This window comes from Notamacropus eugenii, chromosome 5 (assembly GCF_028372415.1).
Source record: "Notamacropus eugenii isolate mMacEug1 chromosome 5, mMacEug1.pri_v2, whole genome shotgun sequence".
NCBI lineage: Eukaryota > Metazoa > Chordata > Mammalia > Diprotodontia > Macropodidae > Notamacropus > Notamacropus eugenii.
Window position 1 is genome coordinate 224,918,228 of NC_092876.1, and position 27,200 is coordinate 224,945,427.

The following is a 27,200-nucleotide window of genomic DNA, read 5'->3' on the forward strand; positions in this document are numbered from 1 at the left end:
AAAAAAAGTAATAGGAAAAGAATGCCATTCAATGCTGCTATTCATCCTGGAAGATGCCTCAATTTATAAGACATGAATAAGAACTAATAGATATCAGTCTGAGATTTGGCAATAAGGTTAGTTACAAGTTAGTACAGGCTACTTGAAAGAAATACTTGTATATTTTATCACTAGTTATATTTGATTACAATAAAAAAATCTGTACTTTTATTCCCAGAGATTTTAACCTAAATCAAAAAGCATGATAAACATGGCAACACTGGCTTCCTGGATACTCCAGGAATAAGATCCTCCATCTCTTGTGTCCAGGCATTTTCTCTGGCTGTCTGTCCCCCATGCCTCAAACACTCTCACTCTATCTTCTCTCAACTGTTCTTACTGACTTCCCTGGCTTCCTTTAAGTCCCAACTAAGTATCATCTCTTATAGGAAGCTTTTCCCAACCTCTCTTAATTTTAGGGCCTTCTCTCTTTAACTGCTTCCTATTCATATTGTATGTACTGGCTTTGTATATATTTGTTCATATGCTGTCTCCCCCAGTAGAACATGAGCTCCTTCAGGGGCAGGGGCTGTCTTTTGCCCCTGTTTATAACCCTGGCACTAAGCACAGCGCCTGGCACACAGTGGATACTTGATATTTACTGATTGATCAAATGACTAAAGTAATTTACATATGGTTCCAAGGCCTGTATCAGGTGCCATTTTAGAAAAAGATTATTGGTTCATATCATTTTTAGCAGTTTCCAGAAAAGAAACAAAAATGTTTAAATATTTGTCTTCTCACTTGACGCCTACAAGAAGAATTTAATTTTCACTTTACCTCATACTAAAATCTCAAAAGCACATGAAAATGGTCTACCTAAAAGAATTATACACATATGAAACAATGTAGAATAGTGGTAGAGTGTCAACTTTTGAGTCAAGAAGACCTGGATTTAAGTCTTGTCTCTGACACATACTGCCTATGTTATCCTAGGCAAGTCCATCTCCTGATTTATTCCCCCATAACTACAAACATATCCAGGTCTCACTCCTCCTTAAAAACCCTCATCATCTCCCCAAACTATCATTCTGTATACCTGTATATCATTCTACATTCCTCTCCTTCCTTTCACAAACTCCTAAAGGAAACTGTCAACATTCACTGCTAAAACTTCTCAATCACTACTCAACCCCTTGAAATTTGACTTCCAATTCCATTACTCAACCGTGGCTGCCCTCTCCAAAGCTATCAATGACCTTTATATTATCATATTGCTTTTTCTCAATCTTCAGTCTTCTTGAGTTCTCTGTAGCCCTTGAAACTACTGACAACCTCCTATTGATGGATTCTCTCCTCTATGGGTTTTCATTACACCATTTGCTCTTGGCTCTTCTCCTACCTGTCTGACTACTTTTCAGTGTCTTGTTGGACCATAAACAACATGCCTACCTCTAAACTATGGGTATATCACAAGCTCTGTCCTTTACCGGCTTCTCTCTTTACATTCTTTTGTGAAACTCACCAACTCCCACAAGTCCAGTTTTCATCTCTATGCAGATAATTCCAAGAACAAAATATTCAACCCTAGTCTCCTGCCTTCTGAGTTTCAGGTTGCCTGCTGTCTACTGACCATTTCAAACTAAATGTTCTTTAGGCATCTCGAACACAGTAAATCCAAAACATAACTCATTTTTCCCCAAAATCAAATCCACTTCTGAACAACTCTACTACAGATGAGTATATGACTATCTTTCTAGCCATTCAAGTCTCTGAAACCTTGGTTTCATCCTTGACTTTTCACTCTCTCCCTCACCCCACAGAGCCAATCAGTTGCCAAACTTTGCCAGTTCTTACACAACAGCCCTCAATCCATCTTTCTGAGAGAGGCAACTAGTGGCACAATAGTGTACTAGATCTGGAGTCAGAAAAATATGCGTCCAAATCCGGCCTCAGATACTTACTAGCTGTAATGCTGGGCAAATCACCCAATCTCTGTTTGCTTCAGTTTTCTCATCTGTAAAATGGGGGGTAACAACCTCATAAGGTTGTTTTGAGGATCAAATGAGATAATATTTGTAAAAAAGGCTTACTTAGCAAAGTGCTTGACACATAGCAGTCATTACACAAATATCTTTTCCTTTCCCCCCACCTCTCCCACCAGCCTAGTTCAGGCCCTCATCATGTTTCCCTTGGACTACTACAAGAGTCTCCCAACTGGTCGCCCACCTCAATTTTCTCCTCTCTCCAAATGCACATTCCACACAGCTTTCAAAGTGAAAATACGAAAGCACAAATCAGATCATGTCACTCCCAACTCAACAAAGTCCAGTGGCTCTTTTAAAAAGGGCTTTTTAAACCTTTAGGATTAAATCTGTGCCCTTTTGTTTGGAATTCACAATGTGGCCCCAACCTAACTTTCCAGTATTAGTATATATTATTCTCCCCTAACCCATATCACAGATTCCATGAAACTGGTCTATCCCTCACATGTGACACAATCTCCCTGCTTCATGACTTTGCAGTCTGTTCCCTCCATACCTAGAATGGACTCCCCCAACCATCTCCATGTGTTCAAATTCCTAGTTTCTTTCCCGCTTAAGGACCACTACATAAACTGCTACTTTCCTGATCTCACTAGCCAATAGGGCTCTCCCACCAAAAAAAAAAAAAAAAAAATGCTTGTATTATCATGTCCTCCCCAATAGAATGTAGAGGGTTTCATTTCTGACTGTATCCCCAGTGACTCATACAGTATCTGGAAGATAGTATGGGCTTAATAAATACTTGTTGATTAATTGACATTCTCGACATTCTCTACTTGTAAAAGTTAAGGAAATACATATATGCTTAAGCTATTTATGCTGGAAACTAAAGTAGCAAGTGGGAAAACTGAACAAAAGTGTCTTCAAGGGCCAATTTGACTTTGGTAGCCACCTCATATATTTAAACCAGACTGGAAAGAGTACTTCAGATTTCCCAGCATCTACCACCAGAATGAACACAATAAATGCCCAAATTATGGCTTATCTCATTCAGATCTCTATATATTCTTACTAGATCACCAACCAAGGTTGTGAAATTTCTTTTCCCAGAGAACTTTAATATTAGAAACAAACATCCATTAGTCTAGAATGTCTCTGGACAAGTTCATGTTTTGGTTCAAGGAATTAATTCAAGTTGCTAAATGTTCATCTAAAAAAAAAAAAAAAAAGATGGTAAATAAATTTACAAAACATTACTCCTCTCCTGAAACCAATGCTATTTTTTAGTAAAACAAGACTATTTCTACCTGATTCAGCCTACATCTCCCACAAATTGTGTTTACCTGAAGAAGAATCTTGCCCATGTTAAAAAGGAAGAGTACTGATGAGACAGATGATCCTTGAGAAATTGTCATATTTGTTGAATTAAATGAAAATACAGCTCCATCTCCTTACCTAAACCTATATGAGGAAGGTGTTCAATAAGAGTCCAACTGTTGTCATCAATGTAATGATTCTTGAGAATTAACAACTGACAAACATCTCTAGCTGTTATATCACTTGGTACTTCCAATGCTCTGCTGGTTCCATCTTCATTGTACACCTTAATTACCTGTGCAAACAGAAAAGGGGACATGTAGCTATTTAATATATTCTGACCAAACGCTAGTCATTGGAAGACTTACATCAAGTGAGCTGCAAAGAAAGAGCTCATCTAACATCTCTTTGTATAATAAAGACTTTATTTAAAAGAGTATTCTTACATATACTTTCCAACAATCATCATTTCTCTAATCACAGAATTTCATTTATTCACAGACTTTTTTACTACAAAAGGTTAAAAGATTATATTTGCTTCCATCATCTGGAGTATTATGCTCCACATAAAAGATTTCTATGTAGAAGCAACCTACCAAAAAGCAGAATTGTTCAAAATGCCTTCAGCTGGTAAAGCAGAGAGGCAGCTTGACAAGGTTGATCTTGAAGGTGTCTTGAAGTAAGGAAAACCTGAGTCCAGGCCTGCCTCTGATAGAAATAGATAAAGCATATCTCCAGGACTATCAGTGCTTGAGACAATCTTCTAAGACTACACGTTACAGAGAAGGTGGCAATAAGCATTGGTAGAGTTCCCCTGGAAATTCCCTATGCCAATCAAATGTTTAGATTTGTCTATTCCAGACATGCAATTAAGGAAAGCTGTTTTGCCTGTTAGTTAAAGAAGGATCATAGAAGTATCAGCCAACAAACAGTGAAATAGGTTAAAAAGAAAAACAAAAAACAAAAAACAATGCCCAGAAGAACAAGGAAAAGCTACATTAATTGACTCTGTGCTTAACACTGTTCTATTTTCTACTTCCCCCTAAAAGAAAATAATAGAATTGGCTCAAAACAATTCAAATGTAAAATAACTATTTTGCTTGATTTCCACTTATTTTGCTTTCAATTCCGGGATTTATATCACAGATAGGTAGATATGGTAGTGGTCATTTTTAATAAAATTCTATTTGGTGACATAAAACAATATAAAGCAATATATTTGTAACCTATAAAATATCCAAATACATAAGAACAAATGAATAATTTAAATTTCCTAATATTTAAACAGGGCAGCTAGGTGGCAGCAGTGAACAGAGTGCAGAGCCGGGAGTCAGGAATACTTATTTTCCTTCCTGAGTTCAAAAGTGGCCTCAGACACTAGCTGTGTGACCATGGGCAAGTCACTTAACACTGTTTACCTCGTGTTCTTCATTTGTAAAATGATCTAGAAAAGGAAACTGCAAACCACTACAGTATCTTTGCCAAGAAAACCCAAAATGGGGTCACAAAGAGTCGGACATGAGTGAAAAACTGAAAACTTAAAACAATCCAGCTAGATTCCAAAGGATATCTTATCATTCTGCTTCCCTAACATTGTAATGTTAGTACTTCATGTTTCCTGGAAAAATATGTTTCCTAGTCACTTTATTATGTGAGCCATTCCACATCTGAGCTTGTTTACTTATCTATAAAATGGGGAATATCTGCACTATTTGACAATGCTGTGAGCAAAGCATCCTTTTAGCTTTGAAAATCTCATATGTATGAGCTATTATGATTACTGTACACATGTATTTAAAACTCTAACACACAAAATTATATTCAGTGTTATATTGCAAATTGACCTTGATATTTCTATTTTTTGTCAAATACTCCTTGCATAACCTTGAAGAACTCGTAGAACAAGACTTTGGTCTTTTGAACTTGAATACTCTTACTGTACAAACACAATGGTATTTAATTCTATTAAGATAATCTAAGGGGCGTAAATTTTATGGAACGCTGTGTAGTATATATTCTTTAACACAAAAGGAAGAAACATGTAACAAGGAACACCACTCTTTCTCTATTTTTTCCTGAACTGCTTAGGTTTACTCCACCTTTCTTTAGTACTAAGTACAAAAATAATAAAAAAACAAACATTTTTTTCCTAGATTGGCTTTCAATTCACTGAACAAAAAAATGTTTTCATCCTTCATAATGTCAGGGTATTATTTAGAAGTCCTACACTCCAATGACCAGAAAACATACAAAAGGTACTCTAGTATACTCTCTAATATTTATATATTATCCTTATAATATCAATATTCAGTAACAGAATATAAAATTCTACAACATATTCAATTTGTGGCCCACTGTAAGCTCTAACATAAGTTAGTCCACTGTAAGTTTTCTGCTGCTGGACTGGTGATTCTCACATCCTGTCATGGACAAAGAATTCATCACCTCTTGGACAATCCATAGGTCATGATTCTTTCCCTACTTAGCAAGGCTGGTCCTCAGACAACACCACAGTCTGCCACTGAAACTGTACTCCAAGACTTTCCATTTTGCTAGACTCAATAATCCTCTATTGATAGATCTTTAGAGAACCTAGGATTTATGGTAGAACATGACAAGAACCAGAGGGTGGAGGAGAGGGGGAAGAATATATAAAATGGCTACAATCTGCTCCACTTGAAATGATACCAACACCAATGAGGTAAAAGATTCATTGAAGTAAACTAATCCCTTTCAACTTTACATTTGGGTGGGTTTTTTCCCCAAGGGTTCCATTTCCCAGTTGGCACCTATCCAACCATGTTTTTAAAGCCTTGACTACATAGACATATTTACATCTGTGTGCATGTATACATGTATGTACGTGTGTATGTATGTATATATGTGAAGCAGAGACATGATAGGATAGGGAAGTAGAAAGAGAAAGCAATAAGAGAGAGAGAGAGAGAGAGAGAGAGAGAGAGAGAGAGAGAGAGAGAGAGGAGTAGGGAGCAAAAGACTAAAAAGACAGCATCAGAGAGACGAAAGAGTGACCAAGACAGGTCAGAGAAAATGACACACAGTGACAAAGACAGCACGACAGAGACAGTGAGTGACAGGGACAGAAAGTGACGGAAAACAAGAAACAGAACAAAAGATGTGAAGCCAAGATGAGATCTTTGTTTGGACTACAGTTAGAATATGTATGTCACCAAATCAAAACTTCTATATAAAGGAGTTGTCTTTATACCTGATTTAGTCTAAAACATAATTCTGTCTTTTACAAGTAAAATTTTATTCCAGTTAAATAATATATAAATGGTTAACTATCATCTTAAGAGTATGCTTTTGATAGAAAAACATTCACTGAAGTTTCTTGTCACTACTTCTCAGAAGACAAAGAAAGATAAAAGAAAATATGAATAAGTATCCCCTGCCCCCTTGGAGTTGTAATATAGTAGACTCACAAAGAAATCAGGAATGGCCTAAATCTTGGCAACTTTTTTTTAAAGGTTCAAACTTTCCAAAGACTATTCATAATTACAACACTGTAGTTTTGTCATACTTTTAACTCATTTTAAATCTTGTTGTTCCGTTTCCTTTATATACCAAAAAGTGAAAAGAAGCTTTAAACTTTTTACGCAGTCACATCATATAATAAAAAGTAATCATATACTTTCCAGTACGGTAACCAAGACTGGTCTATAAAATGCTACAGTAAAAGAAGAATATTATTCATTTTAATCTCTCCATTAATCATCAGAGACTGTAAACTTAACAGGAGAAAACTACCCAGCAAACATTTGGATTTCACCTAAAGGAGAATAAACTTTTCTTGTTTCAACCAGTGGAGTGAGACTAGTCTTTCGAGAGAGGCAGGGCCATGATAAGAGGCTGACTAGGATAACTTATCAGTATAAATAAAATTACTGCCAAAGGCCACCAGACTATCCACTGACTCTGTTTGGTATTTCTCATAAAGCCACAGAAATTATAAACATAATAACCTTGATCTTTGTAATACATTACTAAGTCTTTTTTAATTTCTTAAGCTGCTGGGAGGAATAGGATACCCAAGAATGAAAAATTAAAATACAAATAAAGGAAATGATAAAGGGTACTTTACAGAAGAATAGTTTGAAAAATAACTGACAAACAATAACACATAAAAAGAAAGGAAAATTAGCAATAATTGTTTAGGAAAAGTTTAAGGCTCTTAAATTCCAATTCATAATAAAAATATTTACAAACAGAATTAATGGAACTCTGCTTAAGATTTTTTTTTAATGGTAATTAGTCAAAGAAATGAAACAGTAAACACTAGGGAATTAAAGAAAAATAAACACATGAAAGTCAATTCAACATTTATTATTTCATTGCTAATGTATACAGTGTATATATTTGTCATTCTCTAAATGACTAAAGTCGGGCTGAAAATCTTCTGGGAGCAAAATATTTTAGGACACCTTTAAAGAAACAAAGAAAAACAGGGCTCAGACCAAGAAAATAATCATGTACCAAGTGCAGGCCTCCTTTTTTCATTTGTTTTCTCCAAAGGAAATGGAACAATGTGACATTCCAGGTCATTTTTCGATCTGGATTTGCAAAACAGAATTCTGATTATTCAAAAAATATTGTCTGGCCATTTCAAAAGATGGGTAATACAGTACCAGGAAATAAAAGGAGCCTCACCTGCTCCAGCCAGCAATAAGATCTTACCTTACATCATTCCTTTTTCTCCAGGGAATGAGGAAAGAGCAGAATATAGATATCTACACTAAAAAAATAAACACTAACATGGATTACTGAGCCAAAATAGGAGGGGGGAGACATGATAATGAAAAAGGGATGCACATCAATGATTAAATCAACAAATTTTCTACTTAAGTAAAGAATACTTCTTTTGTATATTACAATTTTAACATTCTCAAAAGTGTATTCTTTCAAAACTAAAGATTATTTTAGTTACCCAAAATAAGGCTGCCTAATAATGATTTTGCATCTCATCCATAAACCAGATTCTTAAAATTTCATAATTCAAGCAAAGTTAAAAAAAAAAAAAAAAAGCAGTGCTGACAACCAAGCCTTGGCAGACCTCTGACGTATGCTAATTGTGTGTCTCTGGGCAATTCAATTATAAGTTCTCAATGTTCTACATAACTCTCAAAAACTGTTAAGTTGTCCAAATGGTGCTGACCTGCATTGGTAGAAGACATTTTCTCACTAGAAAATCTCTTCATCAATGAAATCATAGGTCCAGTTCCTTTCTTTTTTCCCTATCTCAATTCCAAGGAGGCAATCTTCATTTAACCCTATTATTATGTTTCCAAATACTGATCTTCTACTTCTAACAGATACTCCATGTACCTCATGTGAGGAAGGAGTTTTACTAAAGCCCCAACAGCCCTAATAAATAAAAAATTCCCCTAACTAAATAAGGAATGTAGTACACCTAAAGATCTTAAGTTAGTTGTTAGTTGGACCATTATAAATTATGGTATTCCATCGAGTCGGTCACTCGTTCAAGTCCAAGCCCCTCGCTGACTACTCAACGCCATTTCTTTGCTCCAGTCTGGGTATTCTTGTTCTTTTGCTTGTCTAGAATGATATCCCACCTTCTCTTTTCCAATTCCAGTTCTTCAATTGTGTAAAAGATTTGTACCTTCACTATGCAAAAGATTTGTTATTGAGGAGTTGGTTTTATGTTCTACAGCTGTTTCATCTATATCTGGCATCAAGCCTTGGCAGACCTCTGACGTGTACTGATTGTACGTCTCTGGGCAAGTCAATTATAAGTTCTCACAGTGATCTCTGTAACTGTAGAGCAGTTCTATGAGGCCTGGAATCTTATTTTTATCCTTCATAGTGATTGGACAATGCTTCGAACATAAGAGATGTTCAACATGCGTTTGTTAAATGCATACTCACATATGAAATGAATGTGAGCTCACTGAAGAGGTTCCTTGAAAAAATGATTTGAAAAATAACTTAAGCTGATTAAGTTCTATTAATTCTCTCTTTGATGTCCAAGATTGTGGTTTAAATTAGTAAGTGAGTTAATTGTACCTATGATATTTATACACAAAATGAAGTCTTTCATTTCTTTAAATGGAAGTCTTGTTAATATTCAATAAATATCATAGGTTATCATTAAAACAACTACTCCCAAGACAATAGCAGCTATTAAGACCACCTTTGTCTCTAAAATATACCATTATAGCTATTAAGCTATGACACAATTAAAAGCTTATGTTTAGTGACTGAGGTTAGTAATATTAAACATATTATTTCCCATGGAATTAGAACATAAATATTAAGTTGCTTAATTCATAAGCTCTAAGAAAGTCTCTTGACTAGTATCTGGAAATACAAGAAGAAAGTAGTTGAAGACAGACTGACTTGCCTATGTGCATGGGGCAGAAGAGGCCCAGAAAGAAAGTTGTACCAAAGGAGATTCTTTCCTTGCGTTGTCTACCCATATTATCCCCAAAAGCCTTCAGACTATTCTTACACTTCCCTATGCTTCCTCCTTCTTTTCTGAGAAGTGGTATGGTGGTGACTCAATATGTCTGGGAAGGAAATTCTTTTTCAAAAGAGCAATGGATGGGAAATCTCTCCACTGATGTTAATCAATCAGTTATCAGTAAAATATGATCTTAGGGTGTTACCTGCACCTGGGAAGTTAGGTGACCTACAAACAGCTAGTATGTGTCCGTGGCAGGACCTGAACATAGGCCTTCCCCTGAACTCAAGACCAGCCTAATATCTACCATACCTCAATGCTCTTATATTGCAACTCACTAAAAAAAAAAAAAGTATGTATGTATACATATATACATATGTAAATTTTCATGTTCCAATATTACATTGATAAGGAATATTATTAACTTAATTTAAAATAAAAAACTAATGACTAAAGAACCTAATGCCAAATTACTGTGCCAAAGTCTTGCTTTTCTGCCTTAATTTGACAGACAAGACTCACATACTAAATGGACACCAGAGGGAGCCTTCACATCCCAACAGATATCAATAAACCCCTTTTTGCTCCTAACAACTGAAATTTGAATTGGACAAAAGTTGCAGAGTTCAAACTAAGTAGACACACAGGATCAAAGCCTAAACTGAGTCAAAAATTCACATGACCTCTGGATTAAAAATATTTAAAAATGTATCGTCTATCATAAAGAAACTTTTTTTTCTTCCCTTTTTCCTGGTTATTCCATTTAATCTGTGCAACTTGAAAATCATCTGGACTCAAGCTAAACATTATTTTTTCTATTTCAGGAGACAAACGTTGAGCATCCCATTCAAGTAGAGTTTTGCAACAGAAAAGTTCTCCTATAAATATTGGGAATGTTCTTCAAATAATATCATTGATAGTTCTTCACAAGAATAGGGAAGAAAACACTGAGCAAACTATTAAGAAAATTAGAAGACTTCCCTTTTAAAAATAAAGTGGAATGACTTGAAACAAAAATACTGATTTTTTGAAAAATCTATCAGTTTAGTTAAATTGGCTAAAGGAATGGGACTGTTTAGTCTATGAAAGAAAAGAATGAGGGGGAACATTATAATTCAATTATTTGATGAGCTGTCTGTCATGTAGAGGAGGCATTAAACTAGCACTGCTTGGCCTGGAAAGCAGAAACAGAGATAGGGTCAACATAAAGGAAAAATTCCTAACTGTAAGATCTATATGATGAATTGGCAATTCTCAAGGGAAGAAATACAAACTATCTATAAATGCAAATTAAAGCAAGACAGAGGCTCTACACTCATCAGATCGACAAATCTGACAAAAATAGAAAATGACAAATGTTGAAGAGGTTGGGAAAAACCAGGAATATTAACTCACTGTTGATGAACCTGTACATTGGTCCAGCCATTTCAGAAAGAAATTTGCAGCTGTATCTGCAAAGTTACTAAATTGTGTATGACCTGTGACACAGCCATAGTACTTACAAGACCTACACTACCACTACTACCCCCAAACGGATCAAATAAAGAATAAGCTATATACAAAAAACATTCAAAGAAGTTCTTTTGCAGTGACAAAGAACTGGAGAATGGCTGAATAAATTGTGTTCTATAGTAAGAGAATACCACTGTGCCTTAAGAAATAACAAAAGGAATGGTTTCAGAGAAAATGAGGGGAAATTATATGGATGGATATAAATTAGAACAATTGATACACTAAAAACAAAACTATAAAAATGAACAACTCTGACAAAATTAAGAACTTTGATCAACACAACAGCCAACAACCAGAGAACCAACAATGCAGAAATGGATTAATATGCAGAATTAGATACACACTTTTGGCCAATGTGGGGATTGGTTATATTTAATGATAAGAATTACAGCTATCCAAAAGTAAAACGAGTGGCCTCAGGAGGCAGTGGGTTCTCTTTCATTGCTGGGAGTTTAAGCAAAGTCTAAATCTTGCTTGGGTCCTGAAGCCCTGTGGAAGCCAGCAGTAAGACCCTGAGTCCAAGCACAAAAAGCTTGAGACAGACAGTGCAGGATCAAAGCCCAACTCTCACATAAAAACACCAAGTCACAAGAAATTAGCAACAAAAAAATTCTTTTTTTTAAATTGAATATAGAAAGTTAGTATGGTGATAGATATCAAGGTGAAGGATCAAGGTATAAATTTAGATGAGGACAATAGCGTCAAAATGGCTACACATGAAACCTCAAAGAAAAAGGGTAATTTGGCGTTAGGCCCAAAAAAGAATTCCTGGAAGGATTTTAAAAAGCAGATCAGAGAAGAAGGGGGAAAAAATGGGAAAAGAAATGAGAGTAATGCAAGAGAATGATGAAAAAAAAGTTAATATCAAGGGGGAAAGTATACAAAAATTTACCACAGAAAATAACTCCCTTAAAAATAGAACTGGGCAGATGGAAAATGAAGTACAAAAGCTCCCTGAAGAAAATAAATCCTTAAAAATTAGAATTGAGCAAGTGGAAGTTAATGATCCTAGGAGCCATCAAAGTACAATAAAACAAAATCAAGAGTAAAAAAAAAAAATAGAAGAAAATGTGAAATTGCTCATTGAAAAATACTTGACCTAGAAAATAAATCCAAGATTAATATAAAAATTATCGCACACCTAAAAGCCATGATTGGGGGGGGGGGGGGGGAAGAAAGCCCAGAAAATATCTTTTAAGAAATTATCAAACTACTCTGATAAATCAGAGCCAGAGGGAGAAATAGGAATTGAAAGAATCCACCAATCATCAACTGAAAGAGATTGCAAAATGAAAACTCCCAGTAGCATCATGGCCAAATTTCAGAGCTCACAGATCAAGGAGAAAGTATTGCAAGCAGTCAAAAAGAAACAATTCAAATATCAAGGAGCTACTGTCAGGATTACACAGGATTTGGCAGCTTCTATATTAAAAAAACAGAGAGTTGGGAATATAATATACCAGAAGGCAAAGGAGTTAGGATTACAACCAAGAATCATTTACCCAGAAAAAATGAATATAAGCTTCCAGGGAGAAAAAGGGATATTTAACAAAATAGAAGACTTTCAAACATTCCTAATTAAAAGATCAGAGATGAATAAAAAAAAATTGACCTCCAAGTACAAGATGCAAAGGAAATATTAAAAGGTAAAAAAAGAAACAAGAAAGAGAAAATATAAGAAATTCATTCAGATTAAACTTTAATTTTTTATATGTCTAGATAACATTTATAACTCTTAAGAACTTTATTATTATAAGAACAAGGAGTGTATACCCACAGGGGGTGTGGATGGAAGGTGACTTTGATGGGATGATACTCCCAAAAATAAATAAGTAAAGAATAAGAAAGAAAACTTCACTGGAAGAAGGAAAGGGGAGATTGAATGGGGTAAATTATCCCATATAAAAGAGGCATGAAAGAGTTATTATAATGGAGAGGAAAACAGGGAGGGCAAGGTGACAGGCGAAGCTTAAACCTTAAGTCCATCAAAATTAGCTCAAAGAGGGAATAACACACACTCATTTTGATACAGAAATCTATCTTACTCTGTAAGAAAGTGAAAAGGGATGGGGATAATAGAAGGGTGATGGGGGACTGATAAAAGGATAGATTGAGAAAGGTGGTTATGAGAAGTAAAACACTTGTAAGGAGGGAAAGGAAGGGGTAAGAGAAAGAGGGAGAAAAATAGCATGGAGGAAAATACACATAACTATAAATGTGAATGGGATGAATTCACCTTTAAACTGAAAGTAGACAGCAGAATGGATTAAAAACCAGAATCTTACAATGTGTTGTTTACAAGAAACATATCTCAAAGCAGAGAGATACACGTAGCATAAAGGTAAGGGGCTGGAGTTGAATTTATTATGCTTCAGTTGAAGCAAAGAAAGCAAGGATAGTAATCATGATCTCAGACAAAGCAAAAGCAAAAACAGATCTGATTAAAAGAGATAAGGAAGGAAATTATATCTTACTGAAAGTTACCATAGACAGGGAAGCAATATCAATTCTAAACATATAGACACCAAATGGTAAAGCATCTAAATTTTTGAAGAAGTTGAAAGAGTTACAGGGGGAAATAAATAATAAAACTATACTAGTGGACTTCACCTTTCCCCTCTCAGAACTAGATAAATCTAATCCACCTCCCAAAAAAAAGTGAGAAGTTAAGGAGGTGAATAAAATTCTGGAAAAGTTAGATATGGTAGTCTGGAGAAAACTGAATGGAAACAGAAAAGAATATATCTTTTTCTCAGCAGTACATAGTATGTACGCAAAAACTGACCATGTATTTGGACATAAAAACCTCACAATGAAATGCAGAAAGGCAGAAATAATAAATGCATCCTTTGCAGTTCATAACACAATAAAATTTATGTCCAATAATTTACAATGGAAACAGATTAAAATTTAATTGGATGTTAAATATTCTAATCCTAAAAAATAACTAGGTCAAAGAACAAGTCATAGAAGCAATCAAAAATTTCACTGAAGAAAATGACAACATAGCAAAATTTATGGGATACAGCCAAAGCAGTACTTCAGGGAAAATTTATATCTCTAACTTTTTACATCAATAAAATAGAGAAAAAGCAGATCAATGAATTGGGCATGCAATTAAAAAACTAGAAAAAGAACAAATTAAAAATTCCCAATTAAACACCAAATTGAAAATTCGGAAAAATCAAAGGAGAGATTAATCAATTTTAAAGTAAGAGAATGATTGAATTAATAAATAAAACTAGAAACTGGTTCATACCCAAAATAAAATAAAATAGATAACCACTAATTAATTTGATTTTAAAAAATAAAGAAGTAGTATCAAAAATGAAAGAGATAAATTCACCATCAATGAAGAGGAAATAAGATAACTGTTAGGAGCTATTTTGCCCAATTATATGCCAATAAATTTGACAATATAAATTAAATGCATGAATATTTGCAAAAATATAAATTAACTAAATTAACAGAAGAAATAAAATATTTAAATAACTCAATCTTAGAAAAAAAAATCAAATAAACCATTAATGAATTTCCTGAGGAAAAATCCCCAGTACCACATAGATTCACAAATGAATTATACCAAACATTTCAAGAACAATTAATCTCAACACTATATAAATTATTTGAATAGGAGGTTAAGAAGAAGTCCTACCAAACTTTTTATGATACAAATATTATGTTAATACATAAACTGGGAAGAGTAAAAATAGAGAAAGAAAATTATACACCAATTTCCCTAATGAATATTGATGCAAATATTTTAAATGAAATTTTAGTAAAGGGATAATAGTAATATTATCACAAAGATTTTACACTATTGCTTGGCAGAATTTACATCAGGAATGCAGGGTTGGTTCAATATTAGGAAAACAATTGACATAATTGACCATATCAGCAATAAAACCAGCAAAAATCGTATGATTATCTCAATAGATGTTGAGAAAGCTTTTGAGAAAATACAGTACTCATTCTTATTAAAAACATTAAAAAGCATGGGAATAAATGGAACTTACCTTAATATGATAAGCAATATTTATCTAAAAGCTTCAGTAAGCATTATCTGTAATGGGAGCAAGCCAGAAACCTTCCCAATACAATCAAGAGTGAAGCAAGGATGCTCACTATCACCTCTATTACTTAATATTGTACTAAAATATTAATTATAGCAATAAGAGGGGGGAAAGAAATTGAAGGAATTAAGATTGACAATGAGGAAACAAAACTATCATTCCTTGCAGCTGATATCATGTCATACTGAAAATCCTGAGGTGGAGCCAAGATGGCAGAGTAAAAGGAGGAATTTCTTTAAGCTCTCCGCCAAACCTCACCAAATTCCTGTAAAAAATTACTAAACAAATTCTGGAACTACAGAATCCACAAAATGAGAGAGTGAAACAAATCTTCAGCCCAAGACAACCTGGAAAGTCTACAGGAAGGGTCTTTTGCACCAGGTGGGGAGTAGAGCGCAGTCCAGAGTAGGCCATACCAGCACAGACAGGGCCTGAGCAGGCCTCAGAGGACTTAATCACTAGGGGCTGTGGCAGTTTTCAGCCTTCGCAATCCACAAAAGACAGCATAGAAGGTCAACGAGAAAACTCTGTGGGACCTGGTAAAAGGGACCTAGTCTGGCTGGGGTCCAGCTCAAGCCCCAAGGCAACAGAGGTGGCAGCAGGGGGCAGCAGCAGAAGTGGCACAGAGTTCTGGGCCCAAAGACAATATGAGAATCCAGCAGATGATACAAAACCCCTGAAGCCTGGGACGGTACACCCATCCACATCCCCTCTCCCACCCTCACTGGAAGCAGAGCCCTACCTTGACAGAGTTAGAAAGTCAAGTATTGGGCTGGGAAAATGAACAAACAGCATTAAAAAACTCAGACTATAGAATCTTACTTTGGTAAAAAATAAAATCAAAACAAACAACCAGAAGAAAAAAACAAAGTCAAAGTAAGTATATATCAAAAGCCTCCAAGAAAAATATGAATTGGTCTCAGGCCATGGAAGAGCTCAAAAAGGATTTTGAAAATCAAGTAAGAAAAATAGAGGAAAAATTGGGAAGAGAAATGAGAGTGATGCAAGAAAATCAAGAAAAATGAGTCAACAGCTTGCTAAAAAGACCCAAAAAAGTACTAAAGAAAATAATACCTTTAAAACATAGACTAACCCAAATGGCATAAGAGATCCAAAAAGTCAATGAGAAGAAGAATGCCTTAAAAATCAGAATTAGTCAAATGGAAAAGGAGATCTAAAAGCTAACTGAAACAAATAATTTCTTAAAAATTAGAATAGAGCAAATGGAAGATAATGACTTTTTTATAAATCAGGAAATTATAAAACAGAACCAAAAGAATTTTAAAAAATAGAAGACAATGTGAAATATCTCATTGGAAAAACCACTGATCTGGAAAATAGATGCAGGAGAGATAATTTAAAATTTACTGGACTACCCAAAAGCCATGATCAAAAAAAAGGGCCTAAATATCATCTTTCAAGAAATTATCAAAGAAAATTGCCATGATATTCTAATACCAGAAGGCAAAATAAAAATCAACAGAATCCACCAATTTCCTCTTGAAAGAGATCCCAAAAGTGAAACTTGTAGGAATATCGTCACCAAATTCCAGAGTTCCCAGGTCAAGGAGAAAATATTGCAAGCAGCTAGAAAGAAACAAGCTGAGTATGGTGGAAATACAATCAGGATAACACAAGATCTAGCAGCTTCTACCTTAATGGATCAAAAAGCTTGGAACATGATATTCTGGAGGTCAGAGGAGCTAGGATTAAAACCAAGAATTACCTACCCAGCAAAACTGAGTATGATACTTCAGGGGGGAAAATGGACATTCAATGAAATAGAGGACTTTCAAACACTCTTGACGAAAAGACCAGAGCTGAATAGATAAACTGACTTTCAAATACAAAAATCAAGAGAAGCATGAAAAGATAAACAGGAAACAGAAATCATAAAGGATTTATTAAAGTTGAACTGTTTACATTCCTACATGGAAAGATGATATTTGTAACTCATGAGACCTTTCTCAGTATTAGGGTATTTTGGGGAAAGATAGATAGATAAACAGACAGACAGACAGATGGTACAGGATGAGTTGAATATGAAGAGATGATATCTGAAAAATAAAATTAAGGGAAAAAATAAAATTAAGGGGTGAGAGAAGAATATATTGGGAGAAGGAAAAAGGGAGAGATAGAATGGGGCAAATTTTATCACATAAAAGAGCCAAGGAAAAAGTATTACAATGGAGGGGAACAAGGGGGAGGTGAGATGAAATGAGTGAACCTTATTCTCATCAGATTTGGCTTATGGAGGTATCTTATAAATTAGATATCCAATACACTCAATTACGTATCTCACCCTACAAGAAAGCAAGTGGTAACGGGATAAGAGGGAGGGGGACACTAGAAGACAGGGTAGATTGGGGGAGGGGGTAGTCAGAAGCAAACACTTTTGAAGAGGGACAGGGTCAAAGGAGAGAACAGAATAAGTGAGGAGGGGTGGCCGGATAGGATGGAGGGAAATAGTTTTTCCAAACATGACTATTATAGAAGTGTTTTGCATAAATACACATGTATAACCTATATTGAATTGCTTGCCTTCTCAATGAAAGTGGGTGGGAAGGGACAGAATTTGGAATTCAAAATTTCAAAAACAAGTGTTAAAAATTGTTTTTACATGCAACTGGGAAATAAGATATACAGGCAATAGGGTATGGGTAGGGCGATAAAAGGGAGAGCAGACTGTCAGAAGGGGTAATCAGAATACATTCCGTCTTGGGGTGGGAGGGAGGAAAGACATGGGGAGAAAATTTGGAACTCAAAATCTTGTGGAAATGAATGTTGAAAACTAAAAATAAATTAATAAAAAACAATATTGCCAATATAATATAAAAAAGAAAATCCTATCCCCAACTGATAAATGGTCAAAGGATATTTTCAGAGGAAGAAATTAAAGATATCTATAATCACATGAAAAAATGCTCTAAATAACTTTTGATTAGAGAGATGCAAATCAAAACAACTCTGAGATACCATATCATACCTATTAGATTGGCAAACATGACAGAACAGGAAAATCATAAATGATGAAAAGGATGTGGGAGAGTTGGAACACTAATTCATTGTTGGTGGAGCTGTGAGCTCATCCAACCATTCTGGAAAGTGTCTTGGAACTATGCCCAAAGGGCTACAAAAAGGTGCATACCCTTTGACCCAGCAATATCGCTATTAGGACTGTATCCCCAAGAGATCATAAAAATGGGAAAGGGTCCCACATGTACAAAAATATTTATAGCAGCTCTCTTTGTAGTTGCCAAAAACTGGAAATCAAGGGAATGCCCATCAATTGGGGAATGGCTGAATAAGTTGTGGTATATGAATGTAATGGAATACTATTGCGCCATAAGAAATGATGAACAAGAAAACTTCAGAGAGACCTGGAAGGACTTATATGATCTGATGCTGAGCGAAAGGAGCAGAACCAGGAGAACTTTGTGCACAGCAATGACCACAGTGTGCGAGAGTTTTTTCTGGTAGACTTGGAACTTCATAATAACACAAGAACTTAAAATAAAAAAAATTCCCAATGGTTTTCTAAGGCAAAATGCCTTCCACACTCAGAGAAAGAACTATGGAAATCATTTGCAGAATGTAGCAGATCATGTATGTGTGTATGTGTGTGTGTGTGTGTGTGTATGTTATGTTTTGATTTGTTATATGATTTCTTCCATTTATTTGAGTTCATCTACATAGCATGACTATAGTGAAAACGTATTCAATAGGAAAGTGTATGTAGATCCTATATAGAATTGTATGCTGTCTCGGGGAGGGAAGGGGGGTAAGTGTGGGGAGGTAAAAAATCTAAATTTTATGGTAGTGATTGTAGAACATTAAAAAAAAAAAGGAAGAAAATAATAAAAAAAAAAGAAAGAAAAAAGAAAATCCTAGAGAATCAACTAAAAAACTACTTGAAATTATTAACAATTTTAGCAAAGTTGAAGATACAAAATAAACCCACATAAATTCTCAGCATTTCTGTATATTAGAACAAAGTCCAGCAGCAAGAGATAGAGAAATTCCATTTAAAATAACTGCAGACAATATAAAATACTTGGGAATCTACCTGCCAAGACAAACCTAGGAACTATATGAACACAAGTATAAAACACTTTTCATACAAAATAAAGTCAGATCTAAACAAATGGAAAAATATTAATTGCTCAAGGGTAGGCTGATTCAATATAATAAAAATTACAGTTCTACCTAAATTAATCTATTCAGTGCCATAACCATCAAACTATCAAAAAATTATTTTATAGAGAGAGTAAATAACAAAATTCATGTGGAAAAATAAATAACAAAAGATATCAAGGGAATCAATAAAAAGTACAAAAGAAGGTGGTCTAGCTATACCAGATCTCAAACTACATTATAAAGTAGTAATTATTACAACATTTTGATACAGGCTAAGAAATAGAGTGTTGGATCAGTGGAATGGATTAGGTATAAATTACATTACAGTAAACAACCACAGTCAATCATTTTAGTATATGATAAATCCAAAGACCCAAGCTTTTGGAACAAAAACTCATTTGACAAAAAAATGCTAGGAAAACTGGAAAACAGCAGGGCAGAAACTATATAAATACCAACATCTCACAAAATATACCAAGATTAGGTCAAAATAGGTACATGATTTACACCGAAAGGGTGATAGCATAAGCAAATTAAGAGAGTAAGAAATGGTTTATTTGTCAGATTTATGGATAAAGGAAATTTAAGGCCAAAGAAGACATAGAGAGCATTACAAAATGCAAAACAGATAATATTGATTACATTAAATTAAAAAAGGTTTTGCACAAACAAAGCCAATGCCACCAAGATTAGAAGGAAATCAGTAAGATGGAAAACAATTTTTACAGTCAGTATCTCTGATAAAGGCTTCATTTCTCAAATATATAGAGAACTGAGTCAAATTTATAAGAATACAAGTCATTCCCCAACTGATAAGTGGTCAAAGGATAAGAACAAGCACTTTGCAGATAAAGAAATCAAAGGTAACTATAATGATGTAAAAAAACGCTCTAAATCACTATTGATTAGTGAAATGCAAATTAAAACAACTCTGAGATACCACCTCACACCAATCAGATTGGCTAAAATGACAAAACAGGAAAATTTTGGATGTTGGAGGATATGTTGGAAAACTGGAATGCTAATGCACCACTAGTAGAATTGTGAACTGATCCAGCCATTCTGGAAAGCAGTTTGGAATTATGCCCATGGGGCTATAAAACTGTGCATACCCTTTGATCCAGCAGTACCTGCTATGTCTGTAGACAACCAAAGACTGCCCAAAAAAGGGGAAAAGAATCTATTTGTACAAAAATATTTACAGCAGCTCTTTTTGTGACGGCTAAGAATTGGACATCCAAAGGATGCCCATCAATTGAGGAATGACTAGACAAGCTGTGGTATATGATTGTAATAGAATATTATTATGCTATAAGAAATAACAAGCAGGATGATTTTGGAAAAACCTGGAAAGACTTACATGAACTGGTGCACAGCAAAGTGAACGGAACTAGGAGAACATTGTATAACAACAGCAATATTGTTCAATGAAGAACCGTGAATGACTTAGCTATTCTTAGCAGCAAAAAGACAATCCCAGAAGACTAGCGATGAGGCATACTATCTGCCTCCAGAGAAAGAATTGATATTGTTTTAGTACAAACTGAAGCATGCTATTTTTCATTTTCTTTCTCTCGTTTTTTTCTTTTATTCAAGTCTTCTTGTACAAAATGACTAACATGGAAATGTTCAACATAATTTCACATGTATAACCTATATCTGATTGCTTACCATCTGAGGAAGGGGGTGGTGGTGGGAGGGACAGAATGTGGACTCAAAACTTTAAATAAAAACGTTTAAAATTTTTTTAAATGCAATGGGCCAGGCTACCATGGAAATTAGTGGATTCCCCATCACTGCAGCTCTTTAAGCCAGAAGCGCACGACTACTTGGGAAGGACTCCTTTTCAGGTAAAATGTGAACCAGATGGTTTCCAAGCTCCTTTCTAACTAAGAATACGTGGTTGTGAGACCTTAGGCACCAAAAAAGTGATGTTATTCAAACCAGTTTGTGGAGGATGGGCATTTTGTCCAACAATTCTGCCACTGCCCAAAATGTTTTAAAAATTTCTCTTTGAGAACCACCCCTCTCAAGTCTATGGCACAGTTTTTTTTAGTGTTTTCAAGAGTAGCAAAAGAGTGGAGTAAAACTAGACTTTTTGCTACCCTTCACACAACAATCTCCCATCTCCATGCTTTTGTACAAACTATGCTCCATTTCTGGAATGCACGCTCCTTCCTTCCCCTTAGAATTCTTAGCTTCTTTCAGAACTCAGCTCTGTGGTCAGTGTCTACATGAGACCTCTGCTGAGCTCCAAGTATGCCAGTGTCACCTCCCCACCAGACAAAAATTCACCCTACGTTTGTCATATGTAGCATATATATATCTACATGTTATCTCCCCTAAAGCAAGGATAACTTCTGAAGGCAAGTTTTTTCATTTCTTTCCTGAGTAAATGCTTGTTAATTGACTGACTGATTGGCCTAGATCTAATCCACTGTATACCTAAATCAGAATTCCCTCTTATTACATACCCAAGTAGTCAACCAGCCTTTGCTTACAGCCCTCCAGTGAGGAGGAAACCTGTTATTTCTCTATACAACCATCAATTTTTAAGCCAATGTCTCTGACAAAGGCCTCATTTCTCCAAAAAAAAAATATATATATATATATATATAAACATATATGTGTTTGTATGTATATATACACACACACATATATACACACATACAAACATATATATGGTAAAATTTGTAAGAATACAAGTATCACATACAGCCCATCCCACTTGTGGATAACTATAATTATTAGGAAGTTTTTCTTTATGTCAAGCTTTCCTTACATCACAGTATAGCTGATGGTGAAGTACATACCAGTGGACCTGGAATCAGGAAAACCTGAGTTCAAATCTGTCCTCAAACACTAGCTCTACAACCCTAGACAAGTCACTTAAATGGGTTTATTTATTGGTGTCCTTCAATTTTGTTCAGGTTTGCCTCAATTTCCTGACCTAGTAAATAAAGATGACAATAGCACCTACCTCCCAGGGTTGTTGAGATCAAATGAGATATTTGTAAAAAGTGCATAGCACAAGACTTGGCACATTGTAGGTGCAATATAAATGCTTATTTTCCTTTTCCTCCTCTTACTTTTCTCCTAAATCTGCCTCTTTGCAACTTCAATGCCTTGTTCCTAGTTCTATTCTGGGACCAGCAGAACAAGTCTGATCCTATTTCCAAAGACCAGTCCCTCAAGCATTTGAAGACAGTTATCATAGGACCCCCAAGTTTTCTCTAGATGAAACATGATAGTTTCTTCAATTCTCCAGTGGCATGAATTCTAAGCCCTTCATTATCCTGGTTGTCCACTTCTTGGAGCTCTCTAGCTTATCAATAGAATTCCTCAAATGTAGCACCCTGAACTAAACAAAATTCTCCAGGTATAGAAGCTGGGGTATCATGTCCTGAGTCCTGGATATTATGACTCTCCAAATTCAGATTAAAACCACATTAGCTTTCTTGGTTGCCCTATCAAGATTACCCCAGTCATTTTTGGTTTGCAGTTCACTAAAATTCTCGTTATCTCTTTAATCAAACTGAAGGCAGGCAGAACAGTAGACAGACGGAGCACTAGGTTTGGAGTCAGGAGAATTCAAATCAGACATTTATAAGATGAGCAAGTCCCTTAAGCTCTCTAAGCCTCTGTTTCCTCATCTGTAAAATAGGAATAATAATAGCACCTACCTACTTCCCAGGGTTGTTGTATCCAGTGAGATAACATATCATAGCAGCATTCTGCAAACCTTAAAGCACAACATCAACACTAGCAATTATTACTTTAGCCATGCCTAATTTTTACTTTTTAATCCAAGAGCAAGCACAACTTGATATTTATCTCTATTAAATTATATTCATATTAGACCCAGCCTAATGTTCTAACCTGGATCCTTACTCTGATATTCAAGCTTAACTTTCGAGTTTAGCATCATCTGCAAATGTGATATACGTACTACATTGTCCTATACCTTTGTCATAATCACCGATTTAAAAAAATATATATTAAAATTGCAAAGAGTCAAACATAGATTCCTTGGACATTTCGTTAGTGTCCTCTCTCAGGAGACACTGAATTATTAATGTTTATTCCTTGAGTCCAGTCAACCAATTTCCCATACATATGACTGTACTATTGTCTGTTGTAGAAATGCTTTCCTGAAACCTACCTCTACAGCCCTCTTCTGATACTAACAAAGTCATCTCATGACCGTATCAAGGAAGGAAGTACAATGAGACTGCCCCATAACCTCTTAATGTAGCCATGCTGGCTCTCAGTGATTACCACTTTCTTTTTCAAATGTTCAGTATCCTTTTTAATAATGAGTTCTAGAATGTTTCTAGGAATTAAAAATAAGCTCAGCACCTTCAGTTTGCAGGTGTCCTCTTTATTATTTATTTATGTATTTAGATATTTATTAGTTCTAGTCAGATTTGTCCTTCTCCAATTCTGTAGTACATTGGCCAGTCCCCATAATTTTTCAAAGATCGGGTACCTTTGTAATCATATCTGCTAATTCTTTCAGTATCTGAGGATATGGTTTATCTAGACCAAAAGGGTCATTGAGCTATATTATTATTATTATTATTAGAGATCATCTAAGTCAACACCTTCATTTTATAGATGAATAAAACAGAAGCCTTCAGATATTAAATGACTAGTCCCTAATAATAAAGCTAGCTATTGGCAAAGCCAGGACCAGAGCCCAAGTACTTGTGGCTGAACGAAGGAGGGGAAAAGAAATATTTTAGAAGGATTTCTCTCCTCTATATCTCAACAATTCCTGATTCCTCCTCTTCCACCATGGGCCCCAGTAGCCTTTACTTAACTCTTAAGAGTCCCCTAAACCCATTTCCCTCATAGATGTTGTATATTTTAACTATCACTATATGCGTTTCATGTCTCATTTAAGATACCATTCAATTACTGCATCCCCAAATCACATCCTCAGAATACAAACAAGTTTAGGGTTATCAGGGATCACACCAGAAGGACAGGTACAGATAATAGACTACCTATGTGTCAAATGGCCAGATCCAAACTAATCCAAAAAAATGTGACAAGATATATACTATGCCTCATCCCATAACCAGCCTGAGTTTATTTAAAAGCAGAAATCAAGGTGACCTTTTCCAGCTGTCATCTATACTAGAAAGTAGAAGAAGGAAGATGGAAAAGAACAGGCATTTATGAAGCACCTATGATGTGCCAGATAAATGTGCTAAGTACTCTATAAATAGTCTTATATGATCCTCACAACAACACTGGGATTAGGTGCTATTATTAGCCTAATGTTTCAGTAGTGGAAACTGAGGCAGAGTTAAGTGACTTGACCAGGGTCAGACAGCTAGTAAGGGCCTGAGGCTGGATTTGAACTCAGGGCTTCCTGATTCCCAGACCAGCTCTCTATCTACTACACCACCAAGCTACCTCTAGAAGAAATTTATCAAAGATTTATAAATGTTTGCTTACCTTCACTATTAAAAACATGTTTTCTTCCCTCTGGAGCAGAGGTTCTTAGCTGAGCTTTTTTTTAATGTGTATGCTATGTAACCCTTTGGTGGCCTATTAGAATCCTTAATGAAATGTTTTAAAATGCATAGATATATAACAAGGGATTACAAAGAAACCAAATATATTGCAATATAGTTATCAAAACATATTTTTTAAAGTTCAAACACCCCAGACTAAGAATCCCTACTCTGGAACTTGCTTGAGATACTAAGGTATCATTATATGTTGCCACCATGTATACATAAATCTGCCAGTCAGGCCAATAACTGTCATTATGGATAATTCATTAAAACCAAGGTTATCAGTAGGCAAATATTTTTTGACAATCTACACAGAATCCACTGCACTGGATGTCATAGGGATGATATGTTAAGACATGGTCCCTACTCAAGGAAATTTCTAATTCAGTTACAGAGATAAAAAATTGAACCAGACCACAAGGTTCTCATGTATACTTGCATAACAAGAGAGTGGGAGAGTCCATAAGGGTACCAGAGAGAGACCACTGTGGCTGGAGCAGCCACAAGATGTTTCATATAAAAGAATCTGAACTCAAGTTCAGCTTTAAAGGACTGGTAGAATTAGGATAGGTAGAAAGGAATGGAGAAAGTGTCCCAGGAAGACGGACCTGACACAAGAGGGGCAACATGTTAAAGAAGCAGTGAATAAAACACTCTGGCTAGTACAGAAGGTTCGTAATGAACCTCACAGCAGCAAGAAAAGATTTTGAAAAGGCAGGCTGACCCCTTGAACGCCCAACTTTTTAGACTATGACAATGTTAAAATCAAACAGGAAAAAATACTAAGTGTCTAATGCACATAGGCACTAGGCTCTCAATGAGCATTTGTTGGAACACAATGTCCATATGCCTTTGGCAGACAAAACCAGAAAGTATTTTCTAGGAAGAATGGACCTTTACGATAAAGAATGGTCTAGCATACTTCCCACAATGCCAGCCACTCTGAACACTATCCTGTGTTTTAAAACATGGTAGCAAAAGTATAAGGGACAGCTAGGAAGCACAAAGGATAGAGTGCTGGGCCTGCAATTAGGAAGATGGAATCTTTCTGATTTCAAATCTGGCCCAGATACCTACTAGCGGCTTGATCCTAGGCAAGTCACAACACTATTTGCCTCAGTTCTGTAAAATATGCTGGAGAAGAAATAATTAACCACTCCAGTATATTTGCCAAGAAAATCCCAAATGAGGTTGCAGAGAGTTATACATGACTGAAATAACTAAACAGCAAAAAAAAAGTATAAAACATGGTCCCATTTCTTGAACAAGATTCCATTTAAACAAGATACACATACATGAAAAGTCTAATTACCATATGATAATTTAATAACAGGACAACCCTACAATTCAAAGAGATCACAAAATTTCAGTGTTCATAGGATTATGTGGAAATAAACACACTCTTACACTCCTGATACAAATGCAAATTGGTGGATACTTTTGAAGAAGAATCTGACAGTGTACAGTAAAAGTTAATAAAATAATCAGATCCTATGATATAATTATACTCATAATTGGGAATATAATCTCTGTTAACACAAATATTCTTCCAGGGATAATGCAGGCTCCACATTATGAAATACTACAATCTCTGAAGAACTAAAACTAGAGATCACAGGGGAAAACACATACATACACACACACAATTGACAGATATGATGGGCTTATGCAGGCAAACAAGAAATTTGGCAGATGAATTAATATAAAGTATGTTGTCAAAGAAATGACAGGAAAAATATAAGTATCAATCACATACCGAGTAGCATCCACGCAACGTAAAGAAAACTGAAGGAAGGCCTCCAGTGTAAAGAGCAGACCCCTTATGGTAAACTTATAGGACAAGATGGATGGGTAGGCAGAGCTGGTTTACAAACTGTGTCACTAGAAGGAATACCCAGATTGATAAGGTCATAAATGCAATGAAGTATTAGTCTATGCTAAAAACAAACTTATGGGGGGCACAAACAAGAGTCACACAAAGCCAGCTGTTGTCACATGAAGGGGTTGTAGGCTGCATCTTTGAAGAGAATATCTATATTAATGAAATCTCCTATATACTGTAGTACACCAAAAAATTATCCCCCCAAAAGACATTTATCAAAAGATAATCGTAACAGACCAACTAGTGATCTAATGTTGACAAATTATTTGTCCTTCGCTTTTGAAGAGGACCAATGATATCATGGCACAATATCTTGATTTGTACATGAATTAGATTTAACTGAGG

At 35.3% G+C, this 27,200-nt stretch overlaps 1 protein-coding gene across 3 annotated transcripts in view; it reads right to left on the reverse strand.

Annotated features, from left to right (window-relative positions):
- The window catches only part of GRB14 (growth factor receptor bound protein 14), a 156,139-nt gene that overhangs the window by 49,378 nt on the left and 79,561 nt on the right, over window positions 1-27,200 (reverse strand). For all 3 annotated transcript variants that reach the window (XM_072612169.1, XM_072612170.1, XM_072612171.1), the window contains one exon: window positions 3,420-3,576. In XM_072612169.1, the coding sequence (XP_072468270.1) occupies window positions 3,420-3,576 (157 nt within the window). The remainder of the gene's footprint in view (window positions 1-3,419; window positions 3,577-27,200) is intronic.